General features: G+C 49.6%; 1 protein-coding gene across 3 annotated transcripts in view; it reads right to left on the bottom strand.

The window, feature by feature from the left end:
- Window positions 1-23,973, bottom strand: part of FAM135B (family with sequence similarity 135 member B) — a 287,754-nt gene that overhangs the window by 180,304 nt on the left and 83,477 nt on the right. For all 3 annotated transcript variants that reach the window (XM_053208135.1, XM_027063841.2, XM_027063842.2), the window contains exon 2: window positions 6,785-6,880. In XM_053208135.1, coding sequence (XP_053064110.1) covers window positions 6,785-6,861 — 77 coding nt within the window. In that variant the 5' untranslated portion in view covers window positions 6,862-6,880. The remainder of the gene's footprint in view (window positions 1-6,784; window positions 6,881-23,973) is intronic.

Here is a 23,973-nt window from a genome sequence, read left to right as displayed (position 1 = left end):
GATTTTTGGGTTCTGCCGATGATTCTAGCACATGGCCTAGTCCGACACTGTCATAGAAACGTCCTGCGCTGTTCAACCAGACTCACCTGGAAAACACGTGAAAACATGGTTTTCTGAGCCTCACAACCAGCCATCCTGACTTGGTTATATCTGAGCCAGGACCAAAACTCTGCATCTCTAACAGCAGCAGAATGGTGACTCTAGCCACACTTTGAGGTGCATCGATTTAAATAGTACATTGGGGGATGGGGGTAGGCGCCTGGGTGGCTCAATCGGTTGAGCGTCCGACTTTGGCTCAGGTCATGATCTCATGGTTTGTGGGATCGAGCCCTACATCGGGCTCTGTGCTGTCGGCACGGAGCCTGCTTCAGATCCTCCATCCAACTATCTCTCCGCCGCTCCCCACCACGTGCATACACTCTCTTTCTCTCTCTCTCTCTCAAAAATAAATAAACTTTAAAAAAAAATAGCATATTAGGAATTAGGAACTGTTTTCTCATGATTAATATCATTTAATAAAGATCCACGTGACCCCACCTGAGTTGCAGGAAGTTCTGACCCCATACTAAAGTCACATAGGATTGGGTCTTTACCCTTAAGGAGCCTAAGGCCATTTGACAAGAGAACAAAGCCAGAAAGGACAACCACTGTTATCTCAGCACTGTGACATTAACATCACTATAGTGGCCAGTCGAAAGAGGGACTGGCTGTCTTAAGTTCTGTGACCCCCCTCCCCCCTTTCTTTCTTTCTGTTCACTTCACCGTGGCCTTCTGGGTAGGCTCCGCTTCCCGACACCAGCGGGCCATTCTGTGGTCCTGCCCTTCCAGGTCCTCTGCATGGCTGACTGCCACCCACCTTTCAAGCGACAGCTCCGTGTGATCCACTGCCAGGGCCCCTCCTCTGACTCTGCCCACAGGCTGGCGTTCCTCTGCTGTTTCTCTGCACAGCACCCCAAGCCTGTCTTTGTCACAGAACTTATCACACATCGTGGCCATTTCCTATGTGTGTGTCTGCCTCCCTCGTCAGCCGGTAAACACTCTGCGGGCACAAGTCTCCCATCTCCACGTTTCTAGAGCCTATTACAACAGTGTATGCTCATTAGCGTCTATAGCAATGACTGTGTGAGTGGACGGCAGAGTAAAACAAGACAGACAGTCTTTAAGAATATGGGAACGAGGTGTTCATAAAAACTGGGCTGAATGCAGTAGGTAAATATCAATGTACAGAAATAGTTTGCACAGGAGGTTATATTTAAGGTGGAGCTTGGTAGGGTAGAATTTTCGAGGTAGGTATTAGAAGGACAAGGGTCAAGACTGACCTGAGCACAGACAATAAGGCACAGAAGTTTAAGGTCAAACCATTCGGGGTGTGAGGGTGGGAGCGCAAGCAAGCTGGAGGGCTGTGCCCAGGAAGGCATGGCAGGCACACCAACCCTTTCGGATGGTGACTCCGTTAATCACATTAAGGACAAGCAGGGGGCAAGGATTCATTAGTAGGAGTGACAACGTAGACAGTACCTGGGAGATACCAGGCACCACGCTAGGTGATCTGCATGTATTAATTAATGCAACTAATACCATAAGACTTCTGATGACCCCATGAGACTGTGTCATAGACGCTTCACAGGTGACAAAACGGTGGCTCTCAGCATTCTGAAAGGATATTTTCACGCCCTCAGAGCTTACAAGTGTCAGAGTCTGGCTTCACGTTCAGGTCTGACCCCCCAGGCCAGGCTCCCCAGGCCTCCCTGCCTTTTTGTCAGGACGAGTCTTGCTGCCGAGCACGGGTTGACAATTCACCAATGTCTGTTGACCGGTTTCAGGAGAGGCTTTTCCTTTGGGAATTTTCTTCAGTCAATGTAGACTTTGGATAAATGCAAGTTGACTGTTTGCTCAAAGCAAACATCACCCAAAGGCAACATGCATTCTGGGACTAGAAAAACCATCCACAAACGTAAATGTGCTAGAAGCAAATAATCCCCGATCGGGGCAAAATCTCGAGCAATATGCTCAGTTCTGCATCCACGTGGTTCTGGTCCAGCATCTCACAATGGGCAGTGATGGAGGTACAAGGGGCATTTCTCATCAACTGGAGAAACAGTTGTAACTTGGGCGGCCACAGTCAAATTCAGTCTAAGGGCACACTCCTTCTTCTGCAACCCCCAACTCTAATTTCTACCTCCTGGAGAGTCTTGAGGCACATCCTCACACCCCCAAAATGGGCCAGCCTCCCCAGATGCTGCCTTCTTTTCCTTGAATGGCCTGTGAAAATCCTCCGTTTTCTTTCATGCGGTGGGCAACTTGCCCACTAGGCTTGGATGGCGGTCATCACTCCCCCATGGAGTGCTTGCTGGTAAGGTAACTACATCTCACTGTGAGCACGGCTCCTGCAGGATTCAGGGCAGGAAAATCCTTAGTGATTGAGCACCACCGACCGCGCCTGTCAGGATCCCCTCTGGCAGATGCAGAATCCTGGCTGGCACCACGCCTAGCCCGTCCGCGACTCCCTGCAGACTGGGCTTAGGGGACTGGGGGCTCTTAATGTCAAGGTCTTATTGCTGATGGGGCCCTAGAGATCTTAGAACCTACTCCATCCCTGTAAGAGGTCTGATTGCTTCACCTAATGACGTCCCAGCCTGTCCACGGCCACCCATGGACGTCCCAACCTGTCCACGGCCATAGCTGCTACGAAGCCCACCCTCAAGCATGTTCAGTCACAAGATAATACCCTCATCCACATCAACGTCCAACACCACAGAGTGCTAGCATGAGGAGCTGGAGGAAATCTGTGAGATCCCTTGTCCCACTAGACCAGTGGCCACCAAGTGCCAATGATTTCATAAAGTAGAAACGTCTTCAAGCATGCAACCCTACTATATGTACATTTATTTATAATCACATGCACGTACAGTTGTATACTCCTATGTGATGTGCATTGTAAGTATAGAAAAAGGTCTTTGAAAAGATCAGAGAAGGAATGTAATAATCCATGTTTTAAAAATCAATTACTTTTATATTAAAGGAACACATAACCTTTTTGCTCTTACTAAAAATATACATAGTGCAGTGATTCAATGTTCGGATTTTAATTTAGCCTGATTAAATATCAGACTTTGGTGGTGAGCGCAGGGTTACGCAAAATGACTCCCCAAAACACACGGATCTAGAGGATCTTAGGCTTGCTGAGAGAGTCATGGTTTCCACGCTCGTCTTGTAACCCCCTTAACCAACGGCACGGGGCCCTCTTTGAGTTCTGGATGTGTCCCTAGAAATGTCTTGCTAATGGATATGATCTCATACAAGACCTCGTCAATGCCTGAAGGCCCAGAATACAATCAGGACAAGGTGCATTATGAATAATTATGGTGACAAAGCCATATATCAGATCGTTGTTTTAAATGAGTTCAAATTTCTCAGTCTGCTAATTTGGGCATCTGATCAGCCTGTCACTCCATCTCCGCATGTGTGTGACCAGGCTTGTGCAAGAGAGAACCAGTGTGGTTCTGCCATTCCTGCTGTTTGCTATGCTTTAATTATTAATGCCACCTTCAATTCATGACGGCCTTACGGTATCTGTTCTGAAGCCACTTGCTAGTCTGTGACGGTTGGTGCAGTTAAAGGTAGAAAACAATTTACAGGTGCGGGTAACTGCCCAGTCACAAACTGCAGGATTTTGCACTGCGAGGGTGAGGTCGTCAGCTCATGTGTGCTGTGGGACAGCCCTCTTTTATTTGATGCTGGAGCTACTAAGTGGGATTCATCACTGTGTGCCATGTGGACACAACAAGGTTTCCAGGATCAGTGTGGATTCTAATTATTAGCGAAGCTTGATTTCTCTCTTAGTTTTGATTAAAACCATCGTAAGCAGAAGTGTTAGTATTTTCTGCCCACATCTTGGTGGATATTTTGTGCAGCCCTGGGGAGAAGGCAGCCCACTTTGGAGACCAGGCTCATTTATCAGACCCCGAGCAATTCAGCCCCAGAGCCCCACTCTGCTACGTTACAGGTGTGTAGCATTTCACTGCCCTGATCCCAGTTACCTGTCGGTCAAAATAAAGATAATATCACTCATTCTCTGGTTGGTTATGAGGATTTAGGAGATATTGAATAGAAGTGCCTCACACTATGATAGACACATGACATTATCAGAAATGCTTCCCTTCTCGTAAATGTAGAATCTGAAAGGCAGAGTGGAAGGACACGCCAGAGGAGCTCCAAGAAGCAGTAACCAAGCTGGGACTCGGGAGGTCCGGCCCCAAACCCAGACCCTTCTCACTCCACCACACAACTTCTGACCAAGTGAGGAGGGCGATGAGCTTGACCCACGGTGATGGGTTTCCAGAGGAGGCAGAGTTTTGCTCCCTCAAAAATCCAGCTCCAGAACTCCTAGGCGCCCCTGTCCCTGGAACAGAACTGGTCCCAGGATCGTTTCCTTTTCCCCTCACCATCTGATTCAGGTCACCTACCAAAACGGCTCGGCCACCGAATTTTACCATAACATATAAGAGGCACTTGAAGCATTAATTTCAGCCTCCTTTTGAACCTGGAAACTAACCTTGGGTGGCAAGATTGTCAAAGTGTCACAGATTGGTCCCCTTCCATCAAGAGACTGTCTCTGTTTCTCTACCCTGAACCCAGATTGTTCTTGCACTTGGCTTTGGCCAGCAGAAGGCCACCTGTGCAGGGTAGAAACCACCCCGTGCAAGCCTGAGGACAGCTGGCAGGAGGCTGTGTGTCTTTCCACTCCTGCTCGGAGGACTTACCTGCCAGGTAGACAAGCCCGGCTCGCCTGCTGCCTCCAGCATTTGGATTTTCCACTTGGTGAGACAAATAATGAAAATCCTTTCCTCATTAATCCAGAATACCCTACAACCTGCTCCAGCTTGGTAGAACCTTCCCAACTGGAGCTCGGCTCCCATCTCCTGCCCTCCCTGAGATACATGAGCTACATCGAAAGCTGTTGTTTTAAGCCACTAAGGTTTAAGGTGGTTGGTTACAGAGCAAAAACAAATGTTTAGATGGAACCGCTTAAAACCATAAAGTTGAACAAAACTCACAACGGCTGCACTAATGCTTGGGCAAATCTTGATTTTTAAAGTAACCTTTTCCTTTTTTCCGCAAGCCTCCCCTCCTCCCTTCTTTGGTTTCAGGAATGTGGTACCATCCCTGAAAAAGACCAAGGACTAAGGAGGCTGGCAGCACATACTCCATTCCTATCGAAACCGGCTAGATCCTGTATGTCCCTATAAAACACTCCAGCCCTGTCCTCTGGGAAAACTTGCAAGTTTTTGAAGGCCATAGCCTGCTTCAGCCTTCTTTTCCCAGCAAAGCAAGAAAGCTATTGTTCCTCCTTAACCCAAACGCTGTCTTCGAGTTATATTTTGGCTCCGAAGCACGGAGGTGGTTTTCCACAACATAGATGCCTCCTGTTTGGCTCTGTTAACCTGAACACATCACAAACTCAGTTACTATGAACTTAGGCCCCCTGGTCCGCAACACAAGGAAAGTAGTAGCAGTCACTGTGAGTACACGGCCCTGGTCCGGGTCTGGATGCTTTACGTAAGCATTTCACCTTATTATTATTTGCAGTGACCCTGAGAGGTAAGTCTATCGTGATGACCTAATGCGATCATGCGTGTGAAACGCCAAAATCAGAGTATGTCCTCAAACACTGCACGCGACTACATTCTACTTCTGTACTTACAGAGGACATCATACATTTTCAGTCTGTGAGAAATGGAGGTACAGGTTTTACGATGCGCAACTTTGGGAGATGGCCCCACACATGCTGGTCGTGCAGACACCTTTTCTCATCAGAGCTACCCAAGCAAGCCTCATGTCCCATAAATTCACTTCCCCCTCAAACTGACTACTGTATGCAATGGAAATAGCAACTTGGAGGAGAGAAGATAGACGAAAGGGCAGGAGGGAGGGGAGAGATTCGCGTTCTCAAGTGTCTGTCAATATATGGGTGATTTTCAACTGCACTAAACATTTGGATTTTACGCTTGACAGGAAAAATAATGAAAATCCTTTCCTCATGAATCCAAATGCCCTACAACCTGCCCTTATCATCTCCACTCCCTGCCAGGAAAAATACACACAAACACCCCATGGGGCGCCTGAGTGGCTCACTCGATTAAGCGTCTGACTTCAGCTCAGGTCATGATCTCATGGTTCGTGGGTTCAAGCCCCACGTCAGGCTCTGTGCTGACAGCTCAGAGCCTGGAGCCTGCTTTGGATTCCGTGTCTCCCTCTCTTTGCCCCTCTCCTAATCACGCTCTGTCTCTCTCTCTCTCTCTCTCTCTCTCTCTCTCTCTTCTCTCTCAAAGATGAATAAATGTTAAAAAAAATTAAACACACACACACACACACACACACACACACACGACCCTGAACAACAATGAGGTCCAGGGCACCCACCCACCTCCACGCAGTCAAAAATCATGAAGGACTTTGACTCTCCAAAAACTTAACTACTAACAGTCTACTGTTGACCAGAAGCCTTACTGATAACTGACAACATAGTCAACTACACGTATTTTGTATGTTATATTACATACTATATTCCTACACGAAAGTAAGCTAGAGAAAAGAATATGTTATTAAGAAAATGATAGAGAAGTGACATTCACAATACTATTTTGTATTTAAAAATCCATGTACTATGGACCTGCACAGTTTAAACACGTGTGGTTCAGGGGTCAACTGTATATGTACACACACACACACACACACACACACACACACACACACACAAATAGAAACAGTGACGCATACTTACCCTCTCTGAAAGAGATCCACATTATAAAATTTATGTAGCTCTACAGAAAACTCAACCGTTCCTTGTACTTCAGACATGATCTTTTTGGTTCATTACCTGAAAAACAAGAGAGAAATTAACAGCTTGAGATCACGTCAGCCAAACACAGAGAGCCTGGGCTTCCACAAGGGGGACCCAAGTATCTGACCAATGAGGACCACAGTGTGCCCACTGGATGTCATCACTCAGAGTTTCCTTTAAAGGAAAAGACACACAGAGAGGAAGACACACTTAATGTCACTCGGCTCACACCGGAAGGACGGGACTTGAACCCAGTTACCCTAATCCTAAGGTGGGTTAGTCTACTGCCCTTGCTTATCTGTCGGTGCCATGGAGGCAACAGCGTCCCAGTGATGAGCATGTGCCTCACAGCCAACGGGGCTACAATCCCTGCTCTTCTGCTTTCTACCTGTGTCCCTTAACGTCTCCTTATCTGTAACGTGAGCCCTGATAACGGCACAAAACTCATAGCTAATGGACAGATTAAATGAGTCTACCACACGGAGCAATTTGCACATGTCCTGACATGCGTAATGATTAATAACAGTAACTGAAAACGACGTTATCGTTGTTAGCATAAATACCACCTCTACAGTGCTGAGGTGCCCGGGGTGGCAAGGACAGATGTGTTTTCTACCAAGCACGGTAGGCAGAGGGAGCGGGTGTTGTTGCCAAGCAGATGCTGAGCCCAACTTGACAGAATGCTAATTTTCCAAGCTAGGAGACTGCAGGGCCAACCACAAGAGGGTTGGGTGGGAAATTAAAATAGTCCAAGTCTTGGTTTGCCATAGGAAAACTCAAGGTCAACTCAAGGTAGGCTGAATTTTCTGAGGATATGAAACCATCTAGATACCAGTGATTTGGAGGAAGGGAAAGGAAGTGACTTTTATGGAGCACCCACTATATTCTTGCTGCTGCATAGAGTATTTTATGTAAGTTGCCTGATTTTGTCCAAGAAGAAATTTGTGACCAAGCTTCTTGCCGCATAACACAGATAAGAGGATCCGAGAGGCTCTAATCTGGAGCCGTCTTCTTCATCTAGCTTTTGCTCAAGCGGTGTGTACCTTAGAAGGTGCCCTCACTTTCTCCAAGCCTCAGTTTGCCACCATGCATAATGGGGTGATATGAGCTACCTGGAGGAGTCTGCAGAGGACAGGAGGTAATCACTTGCAAAGAGCAGGTTCTTGGGGGAAGCAGCAGGTGGTCACTGGGTGGGAGCTGACGTGATCTTGGGGAGGGGACAGTGAGTGAGAGGAAGGAGAGAAGCTAAGAGGGTCTCTCTTAGCTGACACCTAGGTCTCCTTTCAAAGCCCCTCTTCCTTCAGCTCCCCAGATGCCTCAATGACCAGACCACCATTGCTGTGGTTCAGAGCCCGACCTCACTGTAGCCAGTGGGGTCACGCCAGGCCAGCTCCCAAGAATAAGAGCCTAAGACACTAACATGCTCTTAACTCTGTATCTCAGCTCTGGCAAAGGTGCCACGCAGGGAACCGTTTCTGAAGATGTAGAATTCCACTTACCCAATTGAAATACGGCAGATCTGAGTACACAACCTCTATAAATCCTGCAAGATGGAATTTCAAGCTGACGAGCCCAGCTTGAAAGGCCTGGCTCACAAAGTGTGCTGAAAACCCATCTCCCTAAAGGGAGAGCCCTCGGGGTGCGCACCTGACATAGCCGAGGTCAGCGTCCCACCACTCAATTTTAAGGTCAAGGCATTTCCAGTAAGAGTCGGAGAGAGGGCCAGCAAAGGGGGCCACTCTGCACTTGGGTTTCATTATCACACGAAACATAGGGACAGTTCCATCATCCCCGCTTCCTCGTCCTACGCTGCTCTCAATCCTTCAAACACTGCAGAGCCAGCAAAGACATCTGACTCCTGCTTGTGGTTACCAGGGTCAATAATTCCTGACCCCTGATCCCTGACTCTGGGAGGAGGCTACACAGTACGGAGCAGTGGGAGAGCAAGAGCGACTAACATTCAAGCTGCACGCCAAACCCCACGCTTCGATCGTGCGTTCACCAGAGGTCTCTGCGGCGGGCAGCGTTGGCCCCGGCGCACCCAAGGGGTGGCACGGCCGTACACAAGAATAGCACTGAGCCAGGAGCCTGAACGTGGTGGTTTTCCACCTCAGGCCTTTGCTGGCGGAACGGCTGGGGCAGTGTTTTCCTGGGGGATTAATATTTATACCAAAAAAAAAAAAATTAATGCATGGAGGATACCACATAAAATGTTGCTTTCTCCTGGGAAGATGCACCCTCCCATCCTACTAGTCAGGACTAATAAGCTAGAACTTGTTAGTAAATGCAAACACAGCTTATTGGTGGAAAGCTGCGTGCTCCTTTTTAAGACCATGTGATTCATTATAACCAAATACCCAGTTAGTCAATGAGGAAGGTGGGCTCACATTTAAAAGACAGTTTTAGGGGCATCTGGGTGGTTCAGGCAGTTAAGCTTCCGACTCTCGGTTTCAGCTCAGGTCATGATCTCACGGTTCATGAGTTCGAGCCCCACATCTGGCTTCGAGCGGAGGGTAAGGAGCCTGCTTAGCATTCTCTCTGCTTCTCTCTCTGCCCCTCTCTCGCTCATTCTCTTGGTCTGTCTCTCAAAAAAAAAAAAAATAAAAAAACTTGGAAAAAATATTTAAAAAAATAAAATATAAGTAAGATTTCATTTTAAAAATTTCACATTGGGCAAGAAGATGCCAGCTCTACGGGAGAATAAGCCACAACAACAACAGTGTTCGTAAATATACGAATGGCTCAGAGAGCGGTCACTGCAATACCTTCATTGCCCACACAGTAGAACTGACTGACTTCTCAAAGTAGAAAGTGTATGGATTCTTAGTGCGTGTAGCTACTGCTGCGTAACAAACAAGCCAGACCTTACAGGTGCACACAGCACCCACGTGGCACACACTCAAAACGCCCCACATTCACATGACACCCATCCACCCAGGACACACTCAGACACAAGCATGCACACACACATCGATTTGTTTTTAATTTTTTAAAATATTTTTACTTATTTTTTCAGAGAGACACAGAGCACTAGCAGGGGAGGGGCAGAGAAGAGAGGGAGACACAGAATGGGAAGCAGGCTCCAGGCTCCGAGCTGTCAGCACAGAGCCCGACGCAGGGCTGGAACTCACAGACCACGAGATCATGACCTGAGCCGAAGTCAGACGCTCAACCGACTGAGCCACCCAGGCACCCCTCACACACACACCTACCATACACACATAATACATACACACCAACACACCCGACCCACAATACACACCAGATAGCACATCCACAGACATCTCCGCACTAACTCCCTACCACAACCACCGCCACATCTGCGCAAGCGACAACCATTCGACCCCATTTCGTGTGGCCCTGAGATGCTCAACTCCCAACGTGCATTCCCTGAAGGCCTCCTGCACATCCAGGTGCTACGCCTACTAAGTGGAAAAGCTGACTTGTCCTCACAATGCCCAAGACCGGGACAGGGCAGGGGCACCTGGGGGGCTCAGTCAGTTAAGCGTCCGACTTCGGCTCAGGTCATGATATCACAGTTCGTGAGTTTGAGCCCCGCGTCGGGCTCTGTGCTGACAGCTCGGAGCCTGGAGCCTGCTTCGGATTCTGTGTCTCCCTCTCTTTCTTCCCCTTCCCTGCTTGCTCTTGCTCTCTCTCCCTCTCAAAAATAAATAAACATTAAAAAATAAAAAGACTGGGACAGGGCAATCAAGTGATAGTCACAGGGAGGGTGATTGAGGACAATGAGAAAGAGTCCTAGGTGCTCGGGGAAGGTGGCCCTGGGAAGGCAGACTTCTAAGTGATGAGACCGTGCCTGGTCCAAGGTCATGGAGGTCAAAGTGAGGAGAAGGGATACGTGCACCCTGATGTTTGCAGCAGCATGGTCTGCAACAGCCCAGTTATGGAAACAGCCCCAGGGTCTACCGACTGACGACTGGATAAAGAAGATGTGCTGTGTATAAGTATAAATATAAACATAAAAATATAAATACAAATATACAGAGAGAGAATGGAATATTAGTTGTAAAAAAGAACGAAACCTTGTCATTTGCAACAACACGGATGCAGCTACCGAGCACAACACTAAGTGAAACAGGTCAGAGAAAGACAAATACCATATGGTCCCACTCGTACGTGGAATTTAGGAAACAAAACCAACAGGCAAAGAAAGGGGAAAAAAGAGAGAAACCAAGAACCAGACTCTTCGCTGTAGAGGACAGCCTGATGGTCTCCAGAGGGGAGGTGGGTGGGAGGTTGGCACCTGTGTGGGGGCAGCTGGCACCTGGCGAGCGTGATTGAGGCACGGGCACCTGAGAGAAAGGTAAGGGAAGGCCAAGGACCCCTGCTGCATCTGGCAGAGACGATGTGACCCACGCTTCAGAGTGGCCTTCCTTGCGGGTCGGGGAGAGAGCGGGGTCGGTCTGTGGAGCGCAGCCGGCTGGGTCCCGCTCACCCGGGCCTCACCGTCCTCCTCTGTAAAATGGGAGCCATAATAATACTTTCTTCATGGGGTTGTTAAATTAAAAATGTTAACACATATAAGGCATTCAGGACCCGGCACAGAATGAACCCTGATAAATGCTGGCTATTGTTAACTACTTAAAAAAATTTTTTTAATGTTTACTTATTTTTAAGAGAGAGGGAGACAGAGCACAAGAGGGAAAGGGGAAGAGACAGAGGGAGACACAGAATCCGAAGCAGGCTCCAGGCTCCGAGCTGTCAGCACAGAGCCTGACGCGGGGCTCGAACCCACAAACTGTGAGACCGTGACCTGAGCCAAAGTCGGATGCTTAACCACCTGAGCCACCAGGGCGCCCCTACTGTCAACTTTATTACAGAAGGCACAGCCAGGGGAGCGAGTGGAAACAGAATGTGGTGAACTTACTGTTGCCTCAGGTTTGCATTCATTCAGAACGATCTTTATTGAGCATCACCCACAGTCCTGCCCTTTCTGGGAGACTTGGAACCCCACATCTGCCCAGCTAGGGATGGGCCCATCTCGGGAAGCACACCTTCACACCTTGGGAAGCAATGAACCTCCCATCACAGAGAGTGTCCAGGCAAAAGAGGGGGCCCTACTGCTCAGGGATCCCCAGCCCCTGTGTTGTTTTTAAGCGACAGCTGAATTCCCTCTCAGCCACAATGTTCTAGGACCCAGTAATCCCCAGGCAGACCATGTTTAACTCAGATTAACAAGAACAAGCTATGAGATTCAAAGAACAGAGCTGCTGTGTCAGGGAGCCCCATCTTGGAACAATCTCCACCTGCTGCCGAGTTACCCACAATGCACGTTACACTGCCTCTCACAGCCTGGATTTCTGTACTTCAAGGAAAAGCCAAACAAGAGAGTGATGTGCAATGGTAACTAACGAAACGGATTTTTGTGAAGTATTAAACTGTTTTCAATGCCAGTAGGGTCTTATTAAAGTAATGAGGAAACACGATTTTGGAAAATCAAGCACGTTACTCATTCTTCCTTGAGGGTAGAGAAACTCAGGGCCCTTGGAAATAGGAGTCCTGTCTATTTACGGCTTTCTGAAGACTCCACGGCTCACCCGGTGGCCAGTTCACAGTAGAGGTTCACAAGTACATGTGGAACTAACGAATAGAGGGACAGCATCAGAAAACAGAGCTGCAGCCAGAGTGTGACCACGGAAGGGGGGCAGAATTCAACAAGGAAGAGCAAAGCCACCCAGGACAGGACCTGTACCATGAACAAGTGTGAGCACAGGCATCGATTACGGGGGGGAGAGAACGTGTTGCTTGTGGTTAGAGAAACCTAACGAGGCCGGCCAGGTGAGCCCTTCCAGAAACGTCCGGCACTGAGGATGGCACCAGGTGCGGAGAACGAGGCATGACCCGTGCAGCGTGAAGCGGCAGGGAGGAACACATTGGGGACGAGGGCAGGACGTTATCCTAAATCTCCCCAACCACAGCATGGCTGGGACCATACTGTGGGTGGTCCAGCTTTCCTCAACATCCGGGGCAAGGAGCGTCGCTGACACAACACACAACACGTAGGAAGCACACAGAAGCAGATTCTTGGGTCCTACACCCAGACTTCCTAACGAGACTCAGAATGGGATGTGGGAACACTCGTGCTGAAGTGTGGACCCCAACACATCCACCTCTCACACCAGGTCTGATGGGAAAACGACCCATGCAGCCAATTCCGGGACCAGAGACCAGAGGACTACACCTGCTGTCCATCCGTGTGACCTAAGGAGGGCAAGAAAGACCTCTGGGAGCAAATACTGGATGCTTCTCTTTCAAGAATCAAGCCCCACTTCTTACAGGGCTTCAGAAAGTGGTCTGGATACGTAAACTGCCACGTAGAAAGCAGGAATTCTGCGTGGCATCTGGAGCAAGGTCTTCATGGCAGCGTGTGTGCATGTATGTGAGAGAGAGAGAGAGAGAGAGAGAGAGAGAGAGAGAGAGAGAGACAGAGATAATAAATCTTTACCCCCCAGGGGCACCTGAGTGGCTCAGTCAGTTAAGTGTCCAACTCTTGACTTCGGCTCAGGTCACGATCTCGCAGTTTGTGAGTTTGAACCCGGCACTGACAGTGCAGAGCCTGCTTCGGATTCAGATTCTCTCTCTCTACCCTTCTCTCTATCCCTTCCCCGCTTGCACACACTCTCTCTAAAAATAAATAAACTTTAAGTGTGTATATATATATTTAATAAATATATGTATTATATATGTATGCATATATATTAATAAATAATAAATACATATACATATATATTTAATAAAGCTTTACCCCCCAGGGGTAACACAGAGGGTTGAAAACAGATGTGACTCCCAGCCCTCCAGGGACACCTAAAGCTGACTTCACCAAGAATAACTGTTAATAACTGTATGAATGCTGCGTTTCGAATTTGCTTTTCCTTTCATTATCAGGTTTCACTGAGATTTTTCTTTCTGTGTTTGCTTTCCTTCAGTTGTAAACCACTACCACCCAGAACGGTCTATTCAAAGACATGCAAAATTCATGGTGTGGGTGGGAGAGACTCCTGGTTCTCTCTTCTAAAACCGTGGCCTGCGGCCCTCTGCCCTGGTCACAGGGCCAGGAGATAGAGGGCTCTCCACTCCTTATGCTGGAGGTGTGAGGAGTGACCCCAAGGCTGTAGAAGGGTGCCCACCACCCACCCAGTTGTCTGGTGCTGACCAATGTTGGATTTTAGTCCTCTCTTCCCCCTACCCCCTGCCGGGTATGAATGTGTCCCCCCAAATCCATATGTTGAAACCTAATCCCCAAAGTGAACTTATTAGAAGGTGGGCCTCTGGGAGGCGAGTAGGTCATGGAGGGTGGAGCCACCAGGAATGACATCAGTGCCCTTATATTAGTGACCCCAGACGGCTGCCTTCCCCTTCTGCCACGTGAGGGCACAAGGGCTCTGCGACGAGATCAGGGCCCTCATCAGGCCATGCTCCCCCCCTGGCCTCTGGCTTCCAGCCTCCTGAACCATGGGAAACATATTTCTTTCTTTTTTTAATTTTGTTAAAGTTTATTTATTTATTTTGAGAGAGAGAGAGAGAGAGAGCGAGCAAGAGAGCAAGCCGGGGGAAGAGCAGATAGAGAGGGAGAGAGAGAGAGAATCCCAAGCCCCGATGTGGGGCTTGACCCCATGAACCCATGAGATTGCGACCTGAGCCAAAACCAAGAGTCAGGCACTTAACCAACTGAGCCACCCAGGGGCCCCAAGAAACACACTTCTGTGATTCATAAGCTACCCAGGCTGGTATTTTGTTCTAGCCCACTGGAATGGTCTAAGACACCCCCAGAGACACCTGTTGTCAACTCTGACCATTGTTAGCTTCTCAAATCCGTCCCCTTCCCTCCATCTCCAAAGCCATCACCCTGCTGTCCTGGTCACCACCCTCTTGCCGGGACTATTCCCCCCTCCCCCTCCGGTGTCATAGCTGAGCCTGAGTCCTTGCATGAGACCCTGTGAGGACGCTGTCTCTCCAGGGACGCGGGGAGCATGCCAGTGCATCAGGTGCCGAGGACTGGAGAGCGTCAAGTGTCTACTAAGGAACCTTGACCATTTCCTGGAGGTTGGCAGTCACCAGCCAGCAGTTATTATCTTATTTCTGCCTTCAACGCCGCTGGCAGAAACTCAAAAGGCCGCTCACAGAATCCAGCCCCAAAGCATGAGGCCACCCTCCTCTATTTTAGAAGTTCCAGGGGCCCTGGAGGCCCGGCCTCCACATCAACTAACGTTGAGTAACTGTGCTTCTCTTTGCGATATTTCTAAAATGTTTCATCAGTGGTTCGCATTTTTCCTCACACGTTTAGACCATTCTCAGTTGCCTCTGAGGAAATTTGTTAAAAATATTAAGACTACCATGCCTCCCCTGACCGTTATCCACAGTTTTGCTTTCTGTGGTTTCCATCACCTGCGGTCAACTGCGGGGTGGAAACATGATCCCCGCAATAGCCCCAACTCTCTGTCACAGTGCCCGTGTCAGCCTCCTTGCTACATCTCACGACGTAGGCCTTTGATCATCTCCCATCGTCACAAGAAGGTGAGTGCCATAGGATGTTTTGAAAGAACACATTCCCTAACTTTCATTACAGTCTTGTTATAATTGTTTCATTTTGTTATTAGTTATTGTTGTGAATCTCACACTCTGCCTGATTTATAAATTAAATTTTATCAGCGGTACAGACGCACAGGGAAAAACACAGTGTACACAGGGTTTGTGCTACCGATGGACTCAGGCATCCACTGGGTGTCTTGGGACAGATCCGTTGCCGAGAAGGGTATATATACAACTGTGATCTGGAGAGATACCAGGATTTCAGGGCCTCATTAGATACTGTTTAGAGGCAAATCCTTTTACAAACACATCTTCCTTTAGGACGTATTTTTTTTTTCCTTTTAAAACGTCAGTCTTCCGCATGTGTGGCCTTTGAAAAGATTAAATGAAAAAAAAAGCGTGTTGATCTTCACATGCGTTAGCACACACTTTATGAAAAGGGCATGAAAAGCTGATGCTGCTGCAAAGATTATGAATCTTTTTATATCTTGTATAATTGTAAATTACAGCATGGTCCAGGAAGGGGCCCTCTCATGCTACAAAGAACGGTGAGGGCAGAGAAGGGACTGCCAGAGCACGACCCAGAAAGCGGGCGAGCATCCCATCAGACGTGCGGCCAGCCCTGGGGTCCGAGACAAGGAGCGTGCCGTGGAAATCTTTCTGAGTCACCTGTAGCCGCCCATCCCCCACCAGATGCCCATCCCCCACCAGATGCCCATCCCCAGGCAATTTAATCCAGGCAGACGTTCTGCTGAGGTAAGAACTCCAGTTTTTGGCCTGGCATTATCCCTGCTACGTGTTCCAGAAAAACGATCCCATTAAGCATGAAAATCAGCATTTCTTCGGCAAACAGGGAGGGTCACCCAGGAGGCAGGCTTCTGTCCTGCTGTGAGAGTATCTCACTGGCATGAGCTCCCCACCCCGGGGCCTCACCTCTGCATGTGAACTTAGACAAGTCATGTGAAATCTCTGAGCCTGAGTGTTCACATCCGGAAGATGGGCCCACAGGGTCTTTTCAGAGCTGTTGCTTAGGAACACAGGAGGACCATCTCAGAGAGATGTGCATTCTTTCAACACACTGGGATCAAGTACACAGAACTACTCAAGGCACCAGGGACACAGAGACAACTGAGCCATGGCCCTTAGGCCCTCAGAAGACACAGCTCAGAAAGGAGAAAGCCAGGTCACAACGGGTTCACGAAGATAAGTGCCATGACGTAAAGATGCACAGAGAAGTCTATGACCCACACGGGCAGCCTGTCTGGACCTGGCCAGATCAAAGGACTCAGAGCTCGACCCTCAGCAGCTTACAGCCTCAGGCAAGACCTTAATCTCGCTGTGCCTCAATTTCCCCAAATGGAAATTGCTTTGGAGCCTGGCCTATGATGTTTAGTAAGTACAAGCTATTATGATAAGGAAGAAACCCTTTAAAAATGCCATGGACATGGCAGGAGAGAAAGGATGAGCCCCTTGCACTGATGAGTGCAAGACTGTGAGCTTCTCCAGGGTCTCCCAGCCTCCAGGAGGCAGAGGGAAGGCCAGACGCCCCACCTCTGACTCACGCATCACAGCAAATGCAGCCCCAGCCAGCTGGCCGCCTGATGTTTAAAAGCATTTTCTTCCCTTCAGTGTGGAAACTAAAATGGACCGTACGTGTTTATTTTTTTCATGTGTCAAGACAGTGCAAATAGAAACACCCCACGCAATGCTGAGTTCCTGTTATCCTCAAGGTTCTGTGCCCCTCTTTAGCAGCATCTGAGAACGCAGGCGTGATGGCATACAAGGCTTCACAACCTCGTAAAAGGCTAACAGGCAAACTCGGGCAGAGGCCCCCCAAACACCAAACACAAGGAAGCACCAATACCCCAAACCGTGTGAAGCTCTGGGCCCTTGGGGGCAGGTCCCGGGGCACTCACCCAGGAGCGGAGTGTGCGGCCACAGTGGACGGAGGCTCGCCTCTCCCTCCGCCTTCGCGGACCCCTGAGTGGGTGCGTACTCGTGCGTGCGTGTGTGCTCCCGGACGGCCCACCTGTCACCTCCACCTGATGAGCTCCCAGGCTTACAGGTCCAAGCAGCAGCTCCAGGAAGCCCCTCCTGAACGGCCATGCCTACCCCCCCACCCCCGCCACCGCCCGCAACACAAGCCCCAGCTGGCTGTGTGCAGGCCATAGCGGCCCGTGATGTTCTAGAGGCACAACTCTCCTTCAGGTTAGACTCTGAGCTCTTTAAAGGAAGGGACGGCCATCGGGCCTGGGTGGGTCCCACAGAAGAGCCTGCAGGGGGGAGGGCTGCAGTGAGGAGACTGCACCCCTCCCCACCCCTACTGCAGAGGAGTGCTCTATTTACCCTCCCTGAAGCCTCAGCATAAACAGGAGAGGAGGTGACTGCAAGCCTCCAGGCCCCCACCGAATGAGTCAAGGCTGGCATTTCAGGCGCGGCCGCCGCACTTGGGCCTCAGGCTTCGCCGGCGCCCATCCTTAGCTTCCCAAGTGCGGTGGTGACTCAGCCCACGTCTGTGTTCTCACTGACCACCCACAAGATCTGCAAGCCTTCTCGACTTTCTCACACACGCGTGGGTGCCCTCCTCCAGCCACCCTCCCAGCCAAAATAGAAAGCCGAGCAGGGACAGGAGAAGGAGGGTCCGAGAAGCAGTGTGAAGCCGTGTTTCCGAGGCTCCTGGCACCGAGAGCAAGGGGACACTCAGTCTGCCCTGCGCTCCGTGAGCCAGTCAGGTGCTGCTCGTCCCTCCTCCCCCTGCGGGGCCGGCAGGTACCGCCGGGGGCACGGATCCCACTGGGGAAGACCCCTGGTGGCTTCAGACCCACAGAGCTGGAGGAGCCTCACGGGGCAGTGAGCCCGACTCCTCCTCTTAACAAAAGAGAAAACTCAGGCCACGCAGGGTACGGAGAAGACACTCTGTGCAGGGGAGTAGCAAAGCCGGGGCCCAAACTGTGACTGCCACAACGCCCATGCTTTATGAGCTCCTGGTGCCAGTCCCTTTGTTTTTTTCGTTCTCGATTTTCTCATCTAGGAATAGGGCTAATAAGCCTTTCCTCGCAGGGCTAGTGTGAGAAAGTGAAGAACTTATCACTACGGTACCTGGCATACAGAAAACACTCAAAGTAGCTGCTACTATGTTTAACGTTATTTTCAGGGCGACAAAAAGCACCCCAAAGAGAGTAATTCAGAGAAACAAGAACTCTTCTGTTCAAGGTTAGAAATAGTCTTCCCGGGGTGCATGGGTGGCTCAGTCCATTAAGCGCCCTACTTCGACTCAGGTCATGTCTCACGGTTCGTGGGTTCAAGCCCCACGTCGGGCTCTGTGCTGACTGCTCAGAGCCTGGATCCTGCTTCCGATTCTGTGTCTCCCTCTCTCTCTGCCCCTCCCCACTCATGCGCTCTCGCTCTCTCTCAAAAATAAATAAAACATTAAAAAAAAAAAAGAAACAGTCTCCCTTAAAATGAATGGAGGGGTTTCATTTCATATTCAACATTTCCTTGAAAACTTGCCCTGCAGGCATGATCTAGAGAGAAGGTGTCCCAGGACGGTAGAGAGGAGTCCAAGAGGGATTCCCATGGATGGAGAGTGTGGGGACAGGGCAGGTGCAGGCATCAGTCTGGACGTGTCTACTCTCGAAGGCAGATGGAATCCCAGGACCGGCAAAGTTCGTGACCTTGAACGACCACAAAGAGTATCCTCATCCCTCCCAACCACAGAAACGCCCCCTTGGGCACCGTCGTTGTCTATTGATCCAAACATCAATGAGGCTGATGCTCTCCCTCAGCTCCAGTATCAATGATTCAGATCCAGGAGCCCGGAAGCCCAGAGGAACCCAGAGTCCATGCTGCTACTTGGACTCAGGGTCTGGAAAGCCAGACTCGCTGTGTTTGCAAATCCCAACCAGTGTGTATTTCTCTGTAAAGCCAAGGCCAGTGGCTGAACGTAGTAGGGCCTCAGTTTTCCTCATCTGCAGAAAGCACACATGTCTCTTAGGGGACCAGAAACTGAGGGCCATAAGTGCGATCCACACACAGGAAGTATTCGAGCCAGCCGATGTACAGGTGGGCGGGCTGTCAAGCATTCTGTGTTTCTATTTTCCCAGGGATCCCTATTATTTACTTAAAAACACATGAGAATGGCTGTATTAGAGCACGGAGGCAGGGGGAAGGAAGGCGGCAAGAACACCATGGTCCTGGAAGCCCCAACATTTACTTTGGAAAGCCCTGCCATTTCAAGACACCTTCTGTGCAGAGGCTGGCCACTGGTCCCCTCCTCTGCCATCGCCTCCCTGGACACTCACCTGGTGGACACAAGCCTCCACACTGGTGTCCCTGCTTCTCTTCTTGGTCCCTGCCCCCAGTGTCCCTTCTCTTCTCAGCAGCACGAGGGATGGGGGTCTTTCTAAGAAGTCAGCCCCCTCACGTCACCCTCCGGTGGCCTCTCAGCTCCTCATCAAAGCCATGGCCAGCACGCCCCACGCGCCCTGCCTCCTGGCTCTACCTTGAGTAATTCACTTTCCTTAAGATGCCCTTGCACACAGGCCCCTCACTGTTCTGCAAAGCCACCGAGCTGGGGTCCACGTGAGGATTGCCTCAAAGGATCTCTCTGAAGCCTGCCAGGGGCTGGCCCTCACCCTTCCTCCTAGTCTCAGCTCAAATGTCATTTTCACAAGGAGCCTTTCACTGCCTCCCAGTTCCTCGGTAGCACGTCACCGTCTTTTATTGTATGTGAAGCAGCACCCCTCACCGCAGGACCCTTCCCTCCCTCCGGGAGGGCAGGCTCTCATCGACTCCCAGGGGCTGCTGTGTCCCCAGGGGCAGCAGAGGGCTTGACCAGGAGACAGCCCTGCATACATCTCTACTGAATGAACCAAAGGTCAAAATCGAGCAGAGTCTTGAAGAAAGTACAGGATTTGGGAACTGAGGGCCGAGAAAAGGCATGCTTACAGCAAAGGGGACAAGGGAGGTCTGGGGGGAGGGGAGCAGAACTTTCGCAAAAGCTATGAGACTGGATACTTGATCATTTTATCCCACTTAAATTTTCCTTTTTGTATGTTTATTTATTGACAGAGCACAAGTGGGGGAGGGGCAGAGAGAGGGGGACATCAGTGAGCCTGATGAGAGGCTCGAACTCAGGAAACCCGAGATCGTGACCTGAGCCGAAGTCAGACGCTCAATGGACTCAGCCACCCAGGCACCCCTCCACTTAATCTGACAGATCATTGTAAAAATGCCCATGTTTTGTAGGAGGAAACTGAAGCCAAGGGGTGGCCCCACAGCTACTAAGTGTCAGGACGGCCCCACAGCAGCAGCATGGGCTGGGCTACGGGACTTCAGCCGCAAGAAGGATGATAAACATCCCAGAAAACAGACCCAGGGTCCTGTGGCGCATCTGAGGAGGGGCGGGGGGAGGCTGGAAAGAAGGCCCTGGAAGAAAAGGACAGTAGAAGACCCAGCCATGTTCGGGATTTTGTCAGTTACCTTCAAGTGTGATACAGAACGAACTTCAAGTACAAACCTTCGTACTGGCTTGGACATTAATTTTTATAAGATGACAATGAACGGCCTGTTTTGGTGGCATGAATTAATCATGAACTGATGCTTTTTAAATTTTAAAAACAATCTTCCCTTTATAAATGTCTCAGCAAAAGGTGCTCGGGCCACCTCGCTGGTCACGAGGAGCCCACTGGTTCATTCAGTCATTCAGCAATTATTCGTATTAACTCAAGGGTGTCACTGGACACCAGGGAGGCACAGATGCATAAAGTGGGAGTTGAAGGAAGGGAAAGGAGACACCAGGGAGTCATTATACACTACAGCGAGGACTCTAAGGTGACTGCACAGGAAGCCTGCCCCAGGGCCGTGGGGTGGTCCAATCACTTCTGTGCCTGGTGACTAGTCGGGGAGAGGAGACTGCCTTACGGGACCCATAAAGGCTGAGCAAGTATGAAATGCACCCCGTGGTGCTTATCCCCCACTCAACTTGACATATTTTGGCATATACAAAGTGTTATCTGACATTCAGGAATTAAGGATGCATGGTACACAGTTCCATGAACATTACATACGGTTGCACAGACAAGCTGAGCATCATAGGGGAGGCTGAGTGGGGAGCACAGAGGTGACAACAGAGGTGGAAACAGAACCAGACTTTCCAAGGGAGGTGGGGCCCAGGCTTCACAGGATCTGTACCTCTGTTCCTCTCCACCCAGCCTCCCGTGGCCCCTGCCACCAGCCCTGCACAGAGCCCGGAGCCTCCGGCTTCCTTATGCTCTGTGGGCTGGGGCCAAGCGAATCTGTTCACAGGTGGAACTTTGGAGACAGACAGACAGAGAGAAGAAAATGCAGTCTGAGATATATCTACCTCTCTATCCCACCTTCCTTTCTCTTCTCCTTTTCCTTGCTGTCCCCCAAAACCAACAGTAACAAGGCAGAGATGAAACGGTCCCTTGGATGCCAAGGGACCAGGTCCTCAAGGTCCCCATCAGACTTCATCCAGGCCACACCCTCAAGCTGCTGCCAAGAAAGCTGTTCCTGATAATTTTTTTTATGTTTATTTATTTTTAGAGAGAAAGAGAGAGAGAGAGTATGGGAGGATCAGAGAGAGAGAGAGGGAGAGAAAGAATCCCAAGCAGACTCCATGCTGTCAGCACAGAGTCCAACTCGGGGCTTGAACTCACGAACAGTGAGACCATGACCAGAGCCGAAATCAAGAGTCAGATGGCTAACCGACTGAGCCGCACAGGTGGCCTGGCTGTTCTGCCTCTTGGAGCCAGGCCCACAGTGGGCTCTATGCAGCACAACCCCACTGAATGCTAACGTGCCCTGTGAGGTCAGTGCTGTTATACCCCTATTTCATTGGGGGGGGGCGGTAACTGAGGATCAGGGGTGATGTGACTTATCCAGTATCAGAGTCAGCGACCGGCTTGTGAACCACCATCACCCAAGCCCCCATTTTCTTTCCCCAGCTCCTAAAATACCTTCCCAAGTGATCTGTCTGCTTCCTCCATTCTCCACCCAGAAATCAGAAGGTCTGTTCACATAAAAATCTACTCCTAGAATCCCCTGCTGTAAAAGCCCATCGGTTTCCCTTTCACCTTTCAGCAAAATTGAGTCCCTCTAAAGATGTACAAATGCCCAACAAGCACATGAAAAGAGGGTCAACGTCACTGGTCACTAGAGAAATGCCAATCGAAATCGCAATGAGGTCACCTGCACTAGGCTGGCTATAAACAACAAGCAAATAACCGAAAACAAGTACTGGCAATAATGTGGACAAACGGGAGCCCCTGCACGTCGCTGTGGGAATGACAACAGTCACTGGGGAAACAGCTCGCAGGTCCTTCAGGAGATGACCCGGAACGACTACCGGACCCAAAAATTCCACTCCTGGCTATGGAGCCCCGAAAACTGAAATGAGCATTCAAATAAAATTTGATTCCTAAATGTTCACAGCAGAATTATTCACAATAATCAAAAGGTAGAGGGGCACCAGGGTGGTTCAGTCGGTTAAACGTCCGACTTCAGCTTAGGTCATGATCTCGTGGTTCGTGAGTTCAAGCCCCACGTTGGGCTCTGACAGCTGACAGCTCAGAGCCTAGAGCCTGCTTTGGATTCTGTGTCTCCCTCTCTCTCTGCCCCTCCCTGCTCATGCTCTTTCATAAGCAAATAAACTTAAAACTTTTTTTAAAAGGTAGAAATGAATTAAATTTCTCTCAACTGATGAAAAGACAAATATGGTCTTTCCATACTGTGGAATACTACTCAGCCATGAAAAACAAACCTTTAATGCTATGCTAAGTGAACAAGCCAACACAAAAGGCCCGTGTTTTATAGACATAATTTATAAGAAGCATCCAGAATAGGCAAAGCCATAGAAACAGAGAGCAGATCAGTGATCTCCAAGGACTGGAGAGGGGAATGGGGAAGGAGTGCTAATGGGTGTAGGATTTCCCTTTGCGGCGATAAAATGTTCTGGGACAAGACAGTAGCAGTCTCTGCACAATACCGTGGACGTGCTGAACGCCCCTGAATTCTATACTTTGAGATGGAAAAACATGGTGAATTGTATGTTCTGCGTATTTTACCACCAAAAAAAAGGCAGGGGTGACCAAATCCCTCTCCTTCATTCTCTTCTGAACCTTCTCTCCCTGAACAATTTAGCCCCAAATCCAGTAGAGGACCCCAGCACGTAGCCAGCTAAGACAAGGATGCCCTATTGTAATGATCCACATTGCACCTTTCACTCTATTTCTATCGTCTTATTTATTCATCTCCTTAACATGTGCACGCACCCGCTGCGATAACCCTGGTCTACCTTGTTCTCCATTTGGCATGGCCAGACACAGCAATTAAGAAGACAACAAGTAAGGCAAAATGAGGGACGTACTTGCACTAAAAAAAAAAAAAAAAAAAAAAGGACTATTTCTTTGTTTATCTGAAATTCAGATTTAACGGGGCTTCCTATATTTCATCTGGCAGCCCTATCTCACAGGTATACCCAGTGAAGAGGAAATATTTGTGAAAATCTGAATGAAGACATAATTCCTAGTTCGCTACCCTGTGCTCACGAATGAGGAATT

This window comes from Acinonyx jubatus, chromosome F2 (assembly GCF_027475565.1).
Source record: "Acinonyx jubatus isolate Ajub_Pintada_27869175 chromosome F2, VMU_Ajub_asm_v1.0, whole genome shotgun sequence".
Lineage (NCBI taxonomy): Eukaryota > Metazoa > Chordata > Mammalia > Carnivora > Felidae > Acinonyx > Acinonyx jubatus.
Note: the sequence above shows the minus strand (reverse complement) of the source record. Positions and strands in the feature narration are given on the sequence as shown.